Below are 17,049 nucleotides of genomic sequence, written 5' to 3'. Positions count from 1 at the left end.
TCTGCTTTTCTTTATTCTGAAGTTTCTCTGTTATCTTATCATTAAATTTCATACTCTGATAAAAACTGATCTTAGTCTTATTTTATAAGTCAGAAGTTTTCTTATAATAAGTAATTATTCTATTAATAAGTTATCTAGTAAAGTATGTAATTCTGAATCTTGAGCTGAACTCTGAAGTAATAGATGTATTACTTATATCAAGATAACTCTGCTTCTTCTAAATATATAAAAAACAAAAAGTGATATTCTTCACAATGAAGAATATACTTTCTTAAAAATATAAAGTATATAAATCTGCTGATCAGCAGATTCAGAGAAAATGAAATATCTCTAATAAAGAGTAAGAGTCTTTTCAAAAAAGATAAACTATTCATATCAAAAATATTGATGCAATATTCTAAAAAGAAAAACATGTCATTCAGGCTATAATCTGTAGAATAGTTGAAGATTGTATTGATAGATCTATCTACAAGAACATAATATAGTGGTGGGTCACATGATCTAGTGGGATCGCTAACCGCAACGGCCGTAACGGCCAAACACAAACAAGGTATGTCGTGAAGGAAGTGGACAAGAAGGGAAACACTTAAAACATTAGCATGTCGAAAACTTCGCGGAAGGCGAATTTGAACCCCTAACCCCTACCGCCTATGGCTCTACCATCCTAAATTTAGAAGCCCGGTAGCATGGTTAACTGCCTAGACCTAACATGCGATACCCCCCGTACGTATCCAGATCTCGCTTCCCACACCACGAAGGAATGCTTAATCCTATCGAAGCTAGGGTCAAGGCGGATGGTTAACGGTAATTTTGAAGGAGACTTGCTCGCAAAGGCTTGGCACATTAGAATTTCGGTTTGTTCCTTCTTCTCGAATGTGCGGCTGTACCCCGTTGTGAAATATAGAGTACATGGTTACGTTCGCCAAGTGACGCGGCATGAAGACCAAATGGCTATCTTGAGCGATATATAGTCTCCGACAGCGTAGATATGGCCGAAGATTGATACTGATGTGAAGACTTCGCAAGTATCAAATGCCTTTAGCGTGGGGTGTGTTGCCGTTGTGCTTACACCTGTTTCATTAGCACTAAGTTTCCAAAGCGTTGTCATGACCTCGGCCAAATTCTTCCGGGGCCCAGGCTCATTAAAGACATCCGGTCCTTTTGCACGGAGTGGTGTGCATGCATTATTTCTTGCAACTCAACAGGGTATGTTAAACTGTTCAAATAGTGCCCTTCGTCGACAAGACTAGCCCAAGCCAAGGGAGGCGCCAAGGTGTAGAGAAAATACGTTAAAAAAGCTTAACTGGAACAAGTGCTTTGGGGTTCACATGGGCCGGGCGGTGCAGACTCTCTGCAGAGCAGCAACCGGTTAAGTTTCCGACTCCCAAGCGCCTTGGCGGGTTGGTCCACAGCCTTGCTGGAAGGAGGGATCCTTGTTTAGGTTGAGACAAAAGGCGATTTGTACAACCTCACCCTTCCCGTACGTACCGTTGCTCACAGGTAAACCCGAGCGGCACCATGTTCATCCACATACGCATTGCATAGATATGAGACATGAGAACCCTGCCGCCAGCGGGTTATATCAACTACTCACTTGGCCAACGCATTTCAGATACTAATCTCAAAAAAATTAGGAAAATTTCGTGGCTCCGCCTCATGTTGTACAGGCAGTTCAAACCGGATAAAATGGATGGACTAAACTTCTTCCGTCACTAATTCCCGAGTATCCTCAAGAAACAAGAAGTGCACGAACGGCAAGGGTGGGACGGCACGATAGCGGCGATTGCTAATCGGATAAAACGGCCTTGGAGTATGTATTGTTCGCCCCGGCTCGCCATAAAATGCTGCAAACTAATGGGTGTGCATGATTAATATTGGCAAATTGAACTCGAGCGGAATAATCGGGTGTTGTCTAGGTCCAATTCGAGGTTGTGTCCGCGCGGCATGAAAGGGATTGTGGGACGTGCAATCATGATCGTGTGGGAATGTAGAGAAACAGATTGTATAGTACGAAGGACTGATTGAAGCGTATTTCACGAATAAGGTGACAAGGGAAAGAAAAGCTTTGAGAAAATGAAAAAAAAAGAGAAAATAAGAAAAACATACAACAGCCGGGATTCGCTGGTGGTCACCCACCCAACTACTAACCGGCCGGCGAGTGGCTTAAGTACGGCTGAGCGGACGGGAAGCCCTGCTTTCCACTCCCTATGGTCGTATGTGCTTGTTCCCTAATGGAAAGCCAATTTATAGCGGACATTACCATACCAGGAAGGACGAAATGACGTCCCTCAGCCATATCGATTAAATCAGGCGACAGTCCAGCTTCCTCATCCCAGCTAACCTACATGCAACGATACCAAATGCAAACATAACGCAGTGGGTCACTTTCGCAGATTCCCAGGGGGTCTCTTATCTGACATTGCCTGGGTATTTGGGCAACCTAATTTCATTGGAGTTCGGCTCCAGGGACGGGGTCGGGGGTTGCCCAAACTTGGGGAAACCGTCTTTCGATTTGTTCCTTGAAAACACTGTTGCTGATGGGGAAAGCGAATACCGCAATGCCCGAGATTCCAGATGGTCTTACCCGTCAGGAAGTTAGCTACTATGGGATTCACGCATTCGGCTTATTTGGGATGAAGTAGAATTGCTGGGATACAGTGGGGACCAGTTCGACGATTCAGATGCCGCCAAATTGTGAGAGAGATGCTCATTCGTTACAAATCCTGGTTCCAAACGTTGGTCCCCAACAACGAAATTCACGGATACAGTCGGCAGGGGAGACTTCCTGCAGCATATCGTTCCCTGATCTCACAACTGACAGTGCCATTGTAACTACTAGTTAGGCCTGGTGCTTGCTTTACCCTATTCAAAAAGCGCGGTGATGCAAATCGAGTCGATGTGGAACAGCTCAAAAGCATTTGAGCCAGCTATGGAAATAAGTTCTTTCCGGAATAGGCTGCTAAAGGCAATCGAGCACCAACCTCACACTACCTACGATGGCCGATTTCACCTTATTCGAAGTTCGATTCCGTTGCGTGAGCGGTCATGGCGGTTTGAAATAGGACATACCCACGTTCAACTGTAAATATACGCTTGACATACTCCCTTGTTAGAAGGACCTACAACTTTACGGGGCAATGTATGGTTCGCTGGTGGTAACTAACTCTTCCCAAGCCATCAAGAAAAAAATACCTGAAGAGAAGTGCCGCCGGAGCAATTCTGAGTTCGCGTACCAAATATGATCGAATTTTTAATTATTGTGATCTTATATATTCTCACAGCCTAGATAACAACGGAAGGCCTTAAAAACACTCAATACGCTTTCTCAAGGAATAAATACCAAAGTGAATTCAACTAACATGTCCAGCAGAGGCAAAAACAATTACCAAAATTCTATCCACCAGTTCATCGCTCATGTCGTTGGTTGAGATATGACAGGACTACTCTCTTTTGGAAAAGTCTTCGGTAAACCCGTCCCAAGCACTTTCCACATCGTCTACCGAGCCATCTTTCTTGACGAACATAGAACCCATCACTGCATGTGTACCACCATTTTTCCTTCGCCACTCACTAACCGGTGCAGGGACCTTTCTAGCATTCGGTTGGACTTGAAATTTATTGTATACGACCCCATTGATGGTCACCTCACCATCGAAATCCCAACGGATCCCCAGATTCAGGAGTTCGCTTGGCTTCTTGGGGTACGCTGTACCTCCACGGGCGGCAGTCACACTTGTGAACTTCTTTGGATGCGGCAGATATCATGCCTTTTGGCGGTGCGGAATATTTTCTTCATGATGACGGTAGTAATATTGGTACGTCTCCTAAGGAGCATGATTAGCAAACGGAACACAAGATCGAGGAATTCTGGCCTATCCTTGACGTGAGCGTGTGTATCTATTAGAGCAAAGTCAAGGAGTTGGATAGAACCTTTCAATCAAAATAGGTATCTTCTCTCAGGCCAATGCATCCAATTACTTGACTTTTTGATCAGAAATGAATGGGACAACTTTGGTGTCCGAGCCTCCATCGGGAAGCTCTATGGTAGTCCTTATATAGACTGAATTCATTAGATCCAGCCCTACTACGCTTGAGCAACGGCATGGAAGGGTAGCAGAGAGGTCCTCAGCCTATCCTTTTCAAACTGCCATATACGCGTGTCGGAATGGTATCTCGGATGAATATGTCGGAAACATATGAATCTCATGTGTATCAAGATCTGCTTCTTATATTATCCGTACTCTATCTATCATAGCTCTTCATCTGCAAGAATGTGAGATGCATCAATCAAAACTGCTTTTGATTCAATTTCACAGTATCAGATGTCATAGTCTTTTGACTCTGAGAGCTTTGTGATAATTTTCATTTTAACATGACTGTAATCATTCTTGAATTCGTGGAATTTATCTGTTTCAGTGACTGGGTTTGTGGTCACAGTGAGATTGAAATTTATTCTCTTCTTCTGTAATCATTGCTCACAGGTGATTTTCACTGCGTCAGCTTCAGAGAACTCTGTCTCTCATAAATGAGTGAAGTATATCATCATTTTGATAATCTTATCAGCAGAGCTATCTTGATTGAGACTATCTTAAGTGAGTGTAGAGTGTTCTGTTGAGAGAAGATCTTCTTTCTCTCTTAAATTTATATTATATTCTGTATTCATTTTAGTTTGAATCTTCTGAGCTGTCTGAGATAATGATTACAGCTCAAGCAGCTCTTATTCAGAAGTATTATATATATATATTAACTGTGTTAAGTATCTTCTACTTTCAGTAATTAGTACAGATTCAAGTGAGACAGTGTTATCTTTAACAGTGAAGCTGCTTACAGAAATATATTCACTGTTTACATTTCTATTCATGTAGAAATGCAAAAGTTACTTGTAAACTTATTATAGAAGTCTGTAGTGACTTAGTTGATTTTAAAATTAACAGAGTTCTTCTTAATTTAATTTGTAATAAGTAGCTGCAGAATTATTAATACAGTATTTCAGAATGTAATTAGGTCTTTAATTTAAGAGCATAAAGTGTAAGAATTTTGATTTTTTTTAAAGAATTAGTGAATTATTATATACAAGAAGAAACATAATCTGATAAAGATAATATAATATAGTAGTTAATTAATTATCAAGATCTATTCATTGTATAACCTTTTATATATAATAGATATTTGTTAAGTGATTGATAAACATCTCACTTAGACAGAAGTAGTCAGTCTGTAGAGAGAATCTGACAAATTATAAATAATAAATAAAATTCAATTCAGATTTATAAGTTTTATTCATATTAAATTAAATTTGATTGATATCTACTCTAATAAAGATTTTCTTTACTGTCTTTTCAATTACTTCTAAATTCTCTTTGATTATTTTTGAACTGTAGACTAGATCAATATTATTTACATAGCTTAAAGATCTCACTATTTTCATATCTCTATTCTTGAATAGATATACAGTGTATATTATAAATAAAATGAGTGAGATTGAAGATTCTTACAGTACTTCTATTTATTTTTTCTCAGTTTTATTTTATTTTATCTTATCAAAGAATAGTTATATGATTCTTTTAGATATAAAACAGTTAACTTATTTTATTAGAGAAAGTGACAGTTTTAATGTCTTCAAAGTCTGAATCATCTTTGACTTTGAAACATAATCAAATGCATCTTTTATATTAATAAAAACTGCAGTTAAGATTAGATCTTTATACTTTGCTATTTAAATATTATAAATAACTGAGAGAATAGTATTAATTGCAAAGTATTGTTTTCTATCTCTCATTTATTTACTAAATAGAAGAAAATCACTAACAGAGCTTATAAAAGATAATCTAGTAGTTATTATCTTTTCTAAAATCTTTCTCAGACAGTTCAATGAAGATATTACTCTATATAATCTAGAAATTAAAGCTTTTCTATTAGGTTTTGCAAGGATCACTTCAGTGACTTCTCTTCAGTATTCAGAATGATAATCATTTTTCAAGAGATTGAAAAAAAGCTCAAAATATTCATTCTTCAAGTAGAAATATGAATTTTGAATAATTAAGTGATTGATTGAATCAGGCTCTGCAGCAGTTTTAATTAAACTTGTGAAGATAGCTGACTGTAAGAAATCCCGCTTCTCGCGGATTCTTTACCTCTATTTCTATCTCTTATATAATCAATAGAGTTAGCAACTCTTGACTATACACAACTATATAGACTGAAGTTTATGACTACTATTTATAACTCAGCTTAAATGCTATTATATTTTTAATCTCTACATTTTATCTTTCTACTATGAATACTTCTAGTAGTTAATAGTATATATCACATTAAGTTGTAAATACTCAAATAATTATCTGTAAGCACTTATTCTTACATTTCAAGCTCTGTCAGTTAGTAATCACTTATTATAACTGAAAGAACTAGAAACTTATATACTTCAATCTCTGTAAACTTCACTGTAGACACTCAGAAGCAGTCACTCAAATCATGAATAACTTCTATAAGAGAAGTCTTAGAGAACTTATTAATTACTTACAGAATATCATTCTCTGTATCTGTGATAGAGAAATTCTTCAAATTCATAAATAAATTAATCTCAGTGAAAAACATTTTTAAGTATCTCTTATAAGATTAAGCTATTTTTCTATAAGAAATACTTACTATCTGTAAACATTCTTGAACTGAGTCTCTAGACATAATCTTCAGAGACACTTATAAACTGAAAAGAAACTTTCTTAAATTATAATTACTTAAGATTATCTACTGAATTACAATCTATAAAAGCCTTTATAAGTTTGTATTTGAAATTGACTCATAAGTCTGACTGTGTAATATAAAAGATGAAGAAGCTATTATTTATATAATAACAGATCTCTACTATACTGAAGTTAAGAACTGACTAAAATATTTAGAGAATAATTATAAGAGATTTCACTAATCTGTTCTTAAGATCTATCTAGAGAATAAGTTGAGAGACTTTATAAGTTAGATAGAGAATATCTGAGTTATAATTATTAATATTAGAAAAAGAGGCAAGAAATCTGATGAAGATTACTTATAGCATTTTATAAAATTATGATATAAATTAAGATCTGTAGAAACAGAGCTCTGAAACAAGATCTGTATAATAATATATAAAGAGACTGAATAAAGATATGTAAAATAAGCTTATTGAGTAAGACTCTAAGTTCTTAACTCTGAAGAAACTGATAACTCTTATTCACTGTTTACAGATCACTGTGAGAGTCACAGACTCACAGAGAGTGAATCATTAATCAGTCTTATAAGAGTTAAAATAATAGAGAAAAGATTTATCAGAAAAAGATAATAAGACACAGAGAGATTCACATCTGACTGTTAAGTAGAGAGAGAAAGCTTTATAAGCTTCTATAAACAGAGTGTATAATAGAGAGATTAAGAAAAAGAGACTCTGCTTTATCTATTTTAAATCAGAATATCTTTATATAAACTGTTCAGATAAATTAAAATAGAAATTTAAAGAGTCACAGACAGAGTCAGTAACAGTCTTCTTAAGAGTTTTAAAACTGATATCTGAATCTGTTACTCTCTCAATGAAAATACATACTTATAAGAAGAGATCACACTATAGTACTACTTAAACTGACCGTGTGACCGTGTCTGAGACTAGAATCAGAATATTTGATAGTTTTATTATCAATTTAACTGATCTTATTACACAGTTTTAACATTAGATAGTAGTCTTATACTGTCTCAGTGAGACTTACTATCTACTCTGATCATATTTTTCAAATGAGATCATGATTTTCACTTCTCAATTTAAATTATTAAATGACTTTAAATCTCATTTAAGTGTTATCAAAAAGCATTACTTTTTAAAAAACTAAAAATAGTCTAAAAAAAACCTTAAAATGTCTAAAAATAGTAACTTTATACTAAGAATGAGACTAAATAAGATTAAATAAGATCACTTTTATAATTTTTCTAAGTTATAATTTCATTTTGAGATCTGATATATAGTCACTTTTAGACTGGCCGGTGAGATCATGAATTTCACATTTGATCCCATTTGGTCTGATCTCATACATTTCTTGGCGTGAGTCTCACCAGAATCAAGCCTTAAAAAAATCTGAAAATGAATCATTTCTGAGAGAAATGACATGAAAAATGACTAGATTTAATTCAAGAACAGTGAAATGAGAGTAATTTTCCAGAATAAACTGTGAAAGATGATCATTCTTTCAAAATCAGAATGAGACTGAGACTGAAGATCAAAATCAGTCTCATTCAGTTTATTCAGTGATTGCTTATATATGTAAGAATAAGTGCTCGCAGGCAATTATTCAGGTGTTTGCAGCTTGATGTGATATATACTGTTAACTACTAGAAGTGTTCACAGTAGAAAGATAAATGTAGAGATCAAATGTATAATAGCATTCAAGCTGAGTTGTGAATAGTATTTGTGAACTTCAGTCTATATAGTTGTGTGTAGTCAAGGGCTGCTAGCCCTATTGATTACACAAGAGATAGAAATAGAGATAAAGAATTCATGAGAAGTAGAATTTCTTACATATCTTCTTCTCTCTAAGGCTTTGTCTGTGAAGCCTTTCACTGAGTGACTTCATAGTCAGCTCAGCACTGCAGTGATACTCATTAAAAATTCTTTATATCTATAAAAAATCTCAGTGAGAAAAAATCCCTTGTTACTATAAAGAAAAAAGAGTCTGTCACTCAGTTTCTTGTTCTGTAAAGTTCTTTGTGATCTATAGATTCTTCTCTGACTATCACATAGATTTATCTCACATCTTTCATATAGAAGAGTTTCAGTTGACTCTCAATTATTTTCATAAGATTCTTGTGTGATCATCACACAGATTCATCTCACAGATAAATCACTCTCTGTGAGATCATTCTCATTAAAGAGAAACATTCATGAGTTGATCTTTTATTTATTCTTATAAATCATTGCTCTTTGACACTGTAGAATTGTGAAGAATTTTTCATTCTTTTATCAACTCTGTAGAATTGTAGAATCAAGATGTCTGCAGTCTGTAATCACTCTTTATAGTTATATAGAAAGATTCAGATCTGTGATTCATAATCACTCTTATTTACTAGAGTAATCTGACTGTTTCACAGAATCACTCACAGTGTAAGTAAATCTCTCTAGAGTAGTATAAATATTTCAGATCTGTCTGTGAAATCTTATCTTCTTTTCTCTTTTTCTGTAACAGCTCTCATTCTTATAAACTGTGAGTATTCTCATTTATCTGTGAAGTGTTTTTACTCAGATAATAGAGAGAGAGTGTTTCTGACAATATCTGTATATTAATTCAAGAACTTCTTAAGAATAAAAATTTTTTCAATTTCAATATCTTCATAAACAATGTCTGATCATCACTGAGCTTCTTATGAGTGTTCTTACAACTTCTCTGATCACTTTTTACTGGCTGATGAAGCAGGAGTATCATCACTTATGACTATACCTTCATTCTCTTCAGCTTCATCACTGCATCTGATCTTCAGGCCAGCAGCTCATCTCATTCCTTTCCCAGATCAGTCTCTGACTTTAAGCAGTGCAGTTCTCTTCTTTGCTGTAAGTCTTCTCACAAGTAATTTCTTACAGATTCTAGCTGACAGTTCTTGCAAAGCTCTCAGTGTTATCAGTGTCTTCTATGACTCTGTGAGTCTACAATCACTCTCTTCCTGCTCACACAATCTCTGACCAGGCATATGTGAATATGTCTAGGTTCTCTACTAATAATTCTCATGCTGCAGCACATTTCTGCAATTTCATTGTCAATGAGAGATGAATCTCTGAGTACCCGCAAAATCTGAGTAATCAAGACAATGTAAATGCCATGAATTTGTGACAGAAGTTGATCTGAATAGATGAGTTCTCTCTCTATATTCTCATTATTTCTGAGCTGAATACTTCAACATAACTGAGAGAGTGAATATAGCTTTGTAAGAGATATCTGATCACATGTGCAGATGATCAGTCTTCAAGACTCTGTCACAACTGTGTATACTCTGATGTTCAGTTTTTCTGAAGTCTGTGCATTTCTGACAGTCTTCATATTAAATGCAATAATTATCTGTATCACAGATATAATACTTTCTACTTCTTTGAAGAAGAAAATTGATAGTTATGAAGAAATTAAGTGTTACAGATATTGATAATATAAGTGTGAGTTTTCTTTATTTTTTCTTTATTAATCTCTAAATTGTATTCACAGCCCTGTTTATTTTCTTATTTTTTAGCTTTAATAAGAATATGTTTTCTTCTTCTCTTGCATACACTGCAGACTGTTCATCTCAGTAGAAACTCATTATCTTATAAACTAGAATTCACAAATGACAGTGTTAATATCTTTATTATAATCAGATTCTTAGCAAAGACTGTGTCATTCTGACTTATTAGAATTTACAGTATGAAAGTCATGTCTCAGCTTCTGTAGATGTCTTATCTATCTGAATAATTTCTAAGTGAACTCATTCATCTTGTCAGAATACTCTTATCACTGAACCTTGAATCAGAGCTTATAATCTCACTTCTCTGAGTTAATAATCTCTTTAATCTGATATTCTCTTTCACTCTCTAGTACTTCATGAATAGAGTGATAAGTCACAGAATTCTCTTCTGAGAATTTCTTATATTCATGAAATAAAGAGACATGAAAAATATTATATATCTACAACTCAGATAATAGTTTTAATCTGTAGAACTGTAAACTAACTTTCTTTATAATCTTACAAGACTCTGTCTGCAAGAGATTCAGCTTCTTACTAGATCTTTATATAATAATATTTTCTAGACTCAGTCAGACTCTATTATCTTTCTTAAAACTCTTTATAATATACTTAAAGTTATAGTATCTCTTCTGATACTCTTGAGTCTTTCTCAAGAATTTACAGACTTTCTTCTGAATCTTCTGAATTCTCTCAGTCTGTTCACAGGCATCATCACACTCTATAGTGTACTCTTATAAGTCTATCAAGATTATCTGTGAATAAGTCTCAGTGAGCATCTCAAAGAGAGTTTTATCTATACTGACATGCTTTGAGTTGTTGTATATAAACTCTGTAAGTGATAATCAATGCACTCAGTCATTCTGATTATAATTAACAAAGCACTGCAGATACTATTTCAATATACTCATCAGGTATTCTATCTGATCATCTGTCTATTGATAAAAAGTCATACTTAGATCTTGTGAGATCTTCAGTATAATCATCAGATTAGATCAGAACTCTTCTACAAAGATTGATTCTCTGTCTGAGACAATGTTTGCAGGCAATTCATGCAATCAGATCATATCACAGATGAAGATATAAGTCAAATTCTTTGACTTCAAGTTCTTATGAGTGAGTATAAAGTGTGTTATCTTGATAAAGTAATTCACTATTATCAGCACACTGTCAAAGCAGGCATTATATATGTTCTTGCTTTCAGAGAGACTCATAAGAACATTCATTTCTAGCTGTTTTCAAGGTTTCTGTGAAATGAATAGAGAAGTAAGTTCTTTATATAATCTAGACTACACTATCTGTGAACTCTGATAAACAGTATAAGAATTCACTATCTTCTTTATAAGTTCTCACATCTTCAGTCAGAAGTATTTCCTTGTAAGTAACTCATGAGTTCTAGTATCTGTAAAATAATCTGTTAAAGAAGAGTTATGATATCTTTTAATAAGTTCTACATGTAGAAACTCATTCACAGGTATATAAATTCAGTTCTCTCTTCACAAGAGATTATTTAAGTCTCTTTAATTCTTTATTTCTGCAGAGTTGATCTCTGCTGTGAGCAGTTTCTGAATATACTGAGTATATTCATTCTTCAGTTGTAGTTCAGATAATCTGAATAAAAGATCTTATAAAGACTTATACTCTGTTTTCTCTTACATCAGGTCTTTCACAGTGCTTCTCAAAGCTCACAAACTCTTCAGATTATAGATACTCTCTTCAAGAATTCTTGCAGAGATTCTCAGAGTGTTGACTCTCAGTGTTATAGAGAGTAGTTACACAGGTTTCTTCTCTCTCTCTTCTCTCTTCTCTTATAAGAAATTGAGAGACTCTTCAGTCAATCTCTTTACAACACTCAGTCTGAGCATCTTATAAAGCTTTTCTATCTTCTCTAGTCTCTCTGTATCTGTTATCCTGGCCTTCTTAATATAGTCTGATCTGTAAGAGAATCTGTTCACTGAGTTCTTAGTTCTCTTAATATATTCTATCTTAAATCAGAACTCACTCAGTCTCTGAGCTCAGTAAATCTACTACTGTGAGAGTTTCTTAATTAAAGTAAACTGTTATAAGCTGTTATAATCAGTTCTAACAGTAATCACTGTTACAAGACTCTTAAAGTAGTGATATCAGTGATGAAAGAATTTCACTATTATAAGAAGCTTCTGATTATAAATGTTATAGTTGATCTCTATGAGTTGCATCTTCTATAAGAAAAAGATCACTGAAACTCAGTTCTCATTTAACTGTAGTTATAAGACTATTTCTGAAATTATAAAGAAGAAGATATCTATCTTCAATCTGATTAAGAGTAAGAGATCAAAGTGAAACAGCATCACTGTATCTATAAATATCTATTTCAATCTTGTAAAGGCTCTGTGAGCTTCTGAGATAAGAAAGTTCTCACAGTTCTCTCTTCTTAATAATCTTTTCATTCTCTATTTATAGAATGATTTCTTCTTATTTTCATTCTTCAGTATGTCTGTAAGAGTTAAGAAGATTCTTACAAATATAAAGATAAACTGTCTATAGAAATTCACAAAGCTCAGAAAGATCTGAATCTCATAAATACTAGTTAGCTCTGATTATAATAGAATAGTCTCAACTTATGAAGATTTCATCTGAATATCATTTATAGTGATTACATATTCTAGGAAATTAATTTAGCAGACACTGAAGTTGCACTTTATAAGCTTAATATACAGTCCTGTCTTATCTAAGGTCTTCAACATGCTTCACACATGCTCAGTGTGTTCTTTCTTCTTCATGAAGTACATTATCACATCATTCAGATATATTATCATGAAGACATTCAGATATACACAAAGTGTTTTATTGATGAAAGACTGAAATGCTGTGAGAATATTAGTCAGACTAAAAGACATCACTAGATATTCAAACAATCTCAGTGCAGTTCTAAAGACAGTCTTTCATTCATTCTCAGACTGTATTCACAGCTGTGTATATACATTAATTATATTCAGTTGTATGAATATAACAGCTTCTGTGAGATGATTGATCACATTCTTAATCAGAGACAGAGAGTAGCAGCTCTTTATTATCTTGAAGTTCAGATTATAGTAGTCTATATACAATCTGAGATCTTTATTCTTCTTCTTCATGAATATCACAGAGACTCTCACAGAGATCTGTGAAGATTAGATAAAGTCATTCTTCAGATTCTTCTTTACATAGATCTGCAAGACCTCTGTCTCATGATAAGAGAGTTTATAGATTGATTCTCAGAAGAGTTTCTGTTCTTCTATCAAATCTATTATCAGATTCTTCTTATGATGAGAAGAAAGCTCAGCTGCCTTAGCTGAGCTGAACATCTCTGCAAGATCTCAGTATTTCTCTAATATCTGAAGCTCAGTTTTCATGACTGCAAGATTCTCAGACACTTATAAAGTCATTACATAGATAGACTTGTCTTCTCTAATCAACTCTGCAGCATTAACTGCTTCTATCTTTATAAGTGAGTCTGTCAACACTGATCAGAAGTATAAACCTGACTTATAAACAGCTATGTGCAGATTGTATCTTTGAAGCTATACAAGTCTTAAATATATGTTATCTATGATATCTGTGATAATTACAGTTTCTGTAAATCTTCTTCAGATTTCAGAGAGATCTTATAATTCAAAGATAACTCTTATGAGTCTCTCAGTTCTCAGATCTGAGTTCTTACATTCTGCTTATTGCAAGAGCAGGTTCTCAGTCTTCATCTTTCAGCTCATTCACTCTGCAAGCTTTAGAGATATTACAGTGACCTGAGATTCTGAGTTCATCAATGCTTTTCATGCTTACAGAACAGCAGTACTGCAGCACAGTCTCTTTCTGTAAGTAAGTATTTTCATTGAGAGAGTAACAGATTCAGATGTCAGCTTTAAGACTCTTAAGAAGACTGTTGCTGACTCTGTTCACAACTTCTTAAATTTCTATTTTAATTTGTTCAGACAGTTTGCATAGAGATGTTCTGATTTAGAATAGATGAAGCAGAGTCTCTTTTTCTTGATCTCTCTGTTATACACTCTGTTTATAGAAGCTTGTGAAGCTCTCTCTCTCTGCTCAGCAGTCAGACATGAATCTCTCTGTGTCTTATTATCTTTTTCTAACAAATCTGTCCTCTGTTGTTCTAGCTCTCACAGAGTCAGTCAATGATTCACTCTCTATGAGTCTATGACTCTCACAGTGATCTGTAAGTGATGAATAAGAGTCATCAGTTTCTTCAGAGTTAAGAACTTAGAGTCTTACTCAATAAGCTTGTTCTGCATGTCTTTATTCAGTCTCTTCATAAATATCATTATTCAGGTCTTGTTTCAAAGCCCTGTTTTCACAGATTCTAATTCACATCACAATTTCATAAAGTGCTGTGAGTAGTCTTTATCAGATTTCTTATCTCTTTTTCTAATATTGATAATTGCAGCTCAGATGTTCTCTGTCTAGCTTGTAAAGTCTCTTAACTTATTCTCTAGATAGGTCTTGAGAACAGATTATTAGAATCTCTTATAATCATTCTCTAGATGATTCAGCCAGTTCTTGACTTCAGTGTAATAGAGACCTGTTATCACATAGATGACAGCTTCTTCATCTTTCATATCACATAGTCAGGCTTGTAAGTCAATTTCAAATGCAAACTTGTAAAAGCTTTTATAGATTGTGATTTGATAGATGATCTTAAGTGATCACAGCTTAAGAAAGTTTCTTTTCAATTCATAGATATCTCTGAAGATCATGTCTAGAGACTCAGTTCAAGAATGTTTACAGACAGTAAGCATTTCTTGTAGAAAAATAGCTTGATCTTATGAGAGATGCTTAAGAATGTTCTTCACTGAGATTGATTTATTCATGAGTTCAGAGAATTCCTCTGTCACAGATGCAGAGAATAATGTTCTGTGAGTAATTAATAAGTTCTCTGAGACTTCTTTTATAAGAGTTATTCATGATTCAGATGACTGCTTCTGAGTGTCTGCAGTAGAGTTCACAGAGATTGAAGTATGTGAGTTTCTAGTTCTTTCAGTTATAACAGGTGATTGCTGACTGACTGAGCTTGAAATGTAAGAATAAGTGCTCACAGGCAATTATTCAGGTGTTTGCAGCTTGACATGATATGTACTGTTAACTACTAGAAGTGTTCACAGTAGAAAGATAAATGTAGAGATCAAATGTATAATAGCATTCAAGCTGAGTTATGAATAGTATTCATGAACTCCAGTCTATATAGTTGTGTGTAGCCAAGAGCCGCTAGCCCTATTGATTACACAAGAGATAGGAATAGGGGTAAAGAATCCGCGAGGAGCGGGATTTCTTACAATATAATCAGAATTTGATAACAATTATTGATAACACTTATGAAACAACTAAATACATTCTTGTGTAAGTTTATTCTTCACTTTCTCATGAAAACTACACTTCTCTGATATACTGTGATCAGAGGTATTAAACTGTCTAATAATTTCATGTTTTACAATCATGAGTTTCTTGATTATTTCTTCTTGTAATTGTTCTCAGTAATAGTGATAAATATCTTAACTTGAGTTGAACTTTCACTTCATTCTCACCCCTGTCAATGAAATTATCAGAATATCACATGCTATCAGTGTAACAGTTAAATATGTACTCTCAACAATTTTTCATAACTTTAGAATTGATTTGATATGTAAATTCATCAGATTATCTTGAAGATAGCAATCAAATTCAGTTTTACAAGTATGTAGTTTTGTCTGATTTTCAGTTACAATCAATGTATGCAAGTTCTGTTTCAAAGTTAGTATTATAGTTCTATGTGATATGAAGCATTACTAAAGATTATTACTTACTAGAGAATTGTATTTTACTGTCTTCACATCTCAAACATCTGCTCATTCAAATCTCTGATAGTTGACATTGTAGTAGTCTCAGGTTAATTTGACATATGAGTCTCATTTCTCCTCTGTTCAATCTTGAGAAGTGTAGATGTTAACTCAACAGAAGAAATCTAGTAAAGCTGCTATAGTATAGTACTCTGCAAAAGATTGTTTCATTTTACTGTAGTAATATATCAGTTTATTTCTTACAGTAATAATAGCCTGTACTATAGCATTATCTCAGACTCAATTTCTTTTTAAGTGATTCAACTGCTTCTCAAGATGAGTAAATAAACTGTTATACACTCATCAGGCTGACTGCAGCATTGATGTATAAGTGATTGAAACTGTCTTTATTATCTTATAAAACTGAAACAGTAAATCAATCATATATTTCAACTGAGTTTACTTCATATCAGAAAGTTTCAATATCTGAATCTTTTCTCAATCAGAGTGTTACACTCAATGATTAATTATCTGATACAATTGAAGAGTCTGAACAGTTATCTTATATATTGAACTCTATCATATTCTAATATTCTGTATCATATTCAGTGATGTGACTGATTTATTTATTTATTAAATATTATGAAATCATTGTTATTGTTTAGAAGAGATACAAATCACATTAGCAATGTTTCAAATCTATGATATTTAAATTATTAGTCAATCTATTCAAAATTAACAGTAGTGTTATTAAAAAGCATTATTAAAAAGCAATATCAAAAAGTATTGTCAAAAAACATTATCTTTTATAAAGTGAATACAAAAGTTACTTGAGTAATCACTTTCATCTCATTCTCATTTCAAGAATCAGCCATCTCATTATTCTTCATCTCAATGTTAAGATTCTTTATCAGTGTTTGCATCACAAGTTGAACCACATGAGCAATGCAGAAAATATCAACTATCATAATCACCAACCACTTCACCATGAACTCGCTCGATTTTTCGAATAAGAACCCGCCGATAGATCCATCGAAAAGCCCTCAAT

General features: G+C 33.8%; 1 protein-coding gene and 1 non-coding gene across 2 annotated transcripts; both read right to left on the bottom strand.

The window, feature by feature from the left end:
• Window positions 1-2,099: 2,099 nt before the first annotated feature.
• BDCG_17863 lies at window positions 2,100-2,215 on the bottom strand. Its single transcript, XR_006700914.1, has one exon. It is a non-coding gene; the product is annotated as a 5S ribosomal RNA (ribosomal RNA).
• A 1,225-nt stretch (window positions 2,216-3,440) lies between these two features.
• BDCG_17862 (uncharacterized protein) lies at window positions 3,441-3,835 on the bottom strand (the record flags this gene model as incomplete). The annotated part of the gene is made up of 2 exons (XM_045426909.1): window positions 3,441-3,695; window positions 3,734-3,835. The coding sequence occupies 2 exons, from the start codon at window positions 3,833-3,835 to the stop codon at window positions 3,441-3,443; spliced, it is 357 nt and encodes a 118-aa protein (XP_045282695.1).
• Window positions 3,836-17,049: the final 13,214 nt, after the last annotated feature.

The sequence above is a fragment of the Blastomyces dermatitidis genome, assembly GCF_000003525.1.
Source record: "Blastomyces dermatitidis ER-3 genomic scaffold supercont1.12, whole genome shotgun sequence".
Classification (NCBI taxonomy): domain Eukaryota; kingdom Fungi; phylum Ascomycota; class Eurotiomycetes; order Onygenales; family Ajellomycetaceae; genus Blastomyces; species Blastomyces dermatitidis.
Note: the sequence above shows the minus strand (reverse complement) of the source record. Positions and strands in the feature narration are given on the sequence as shown.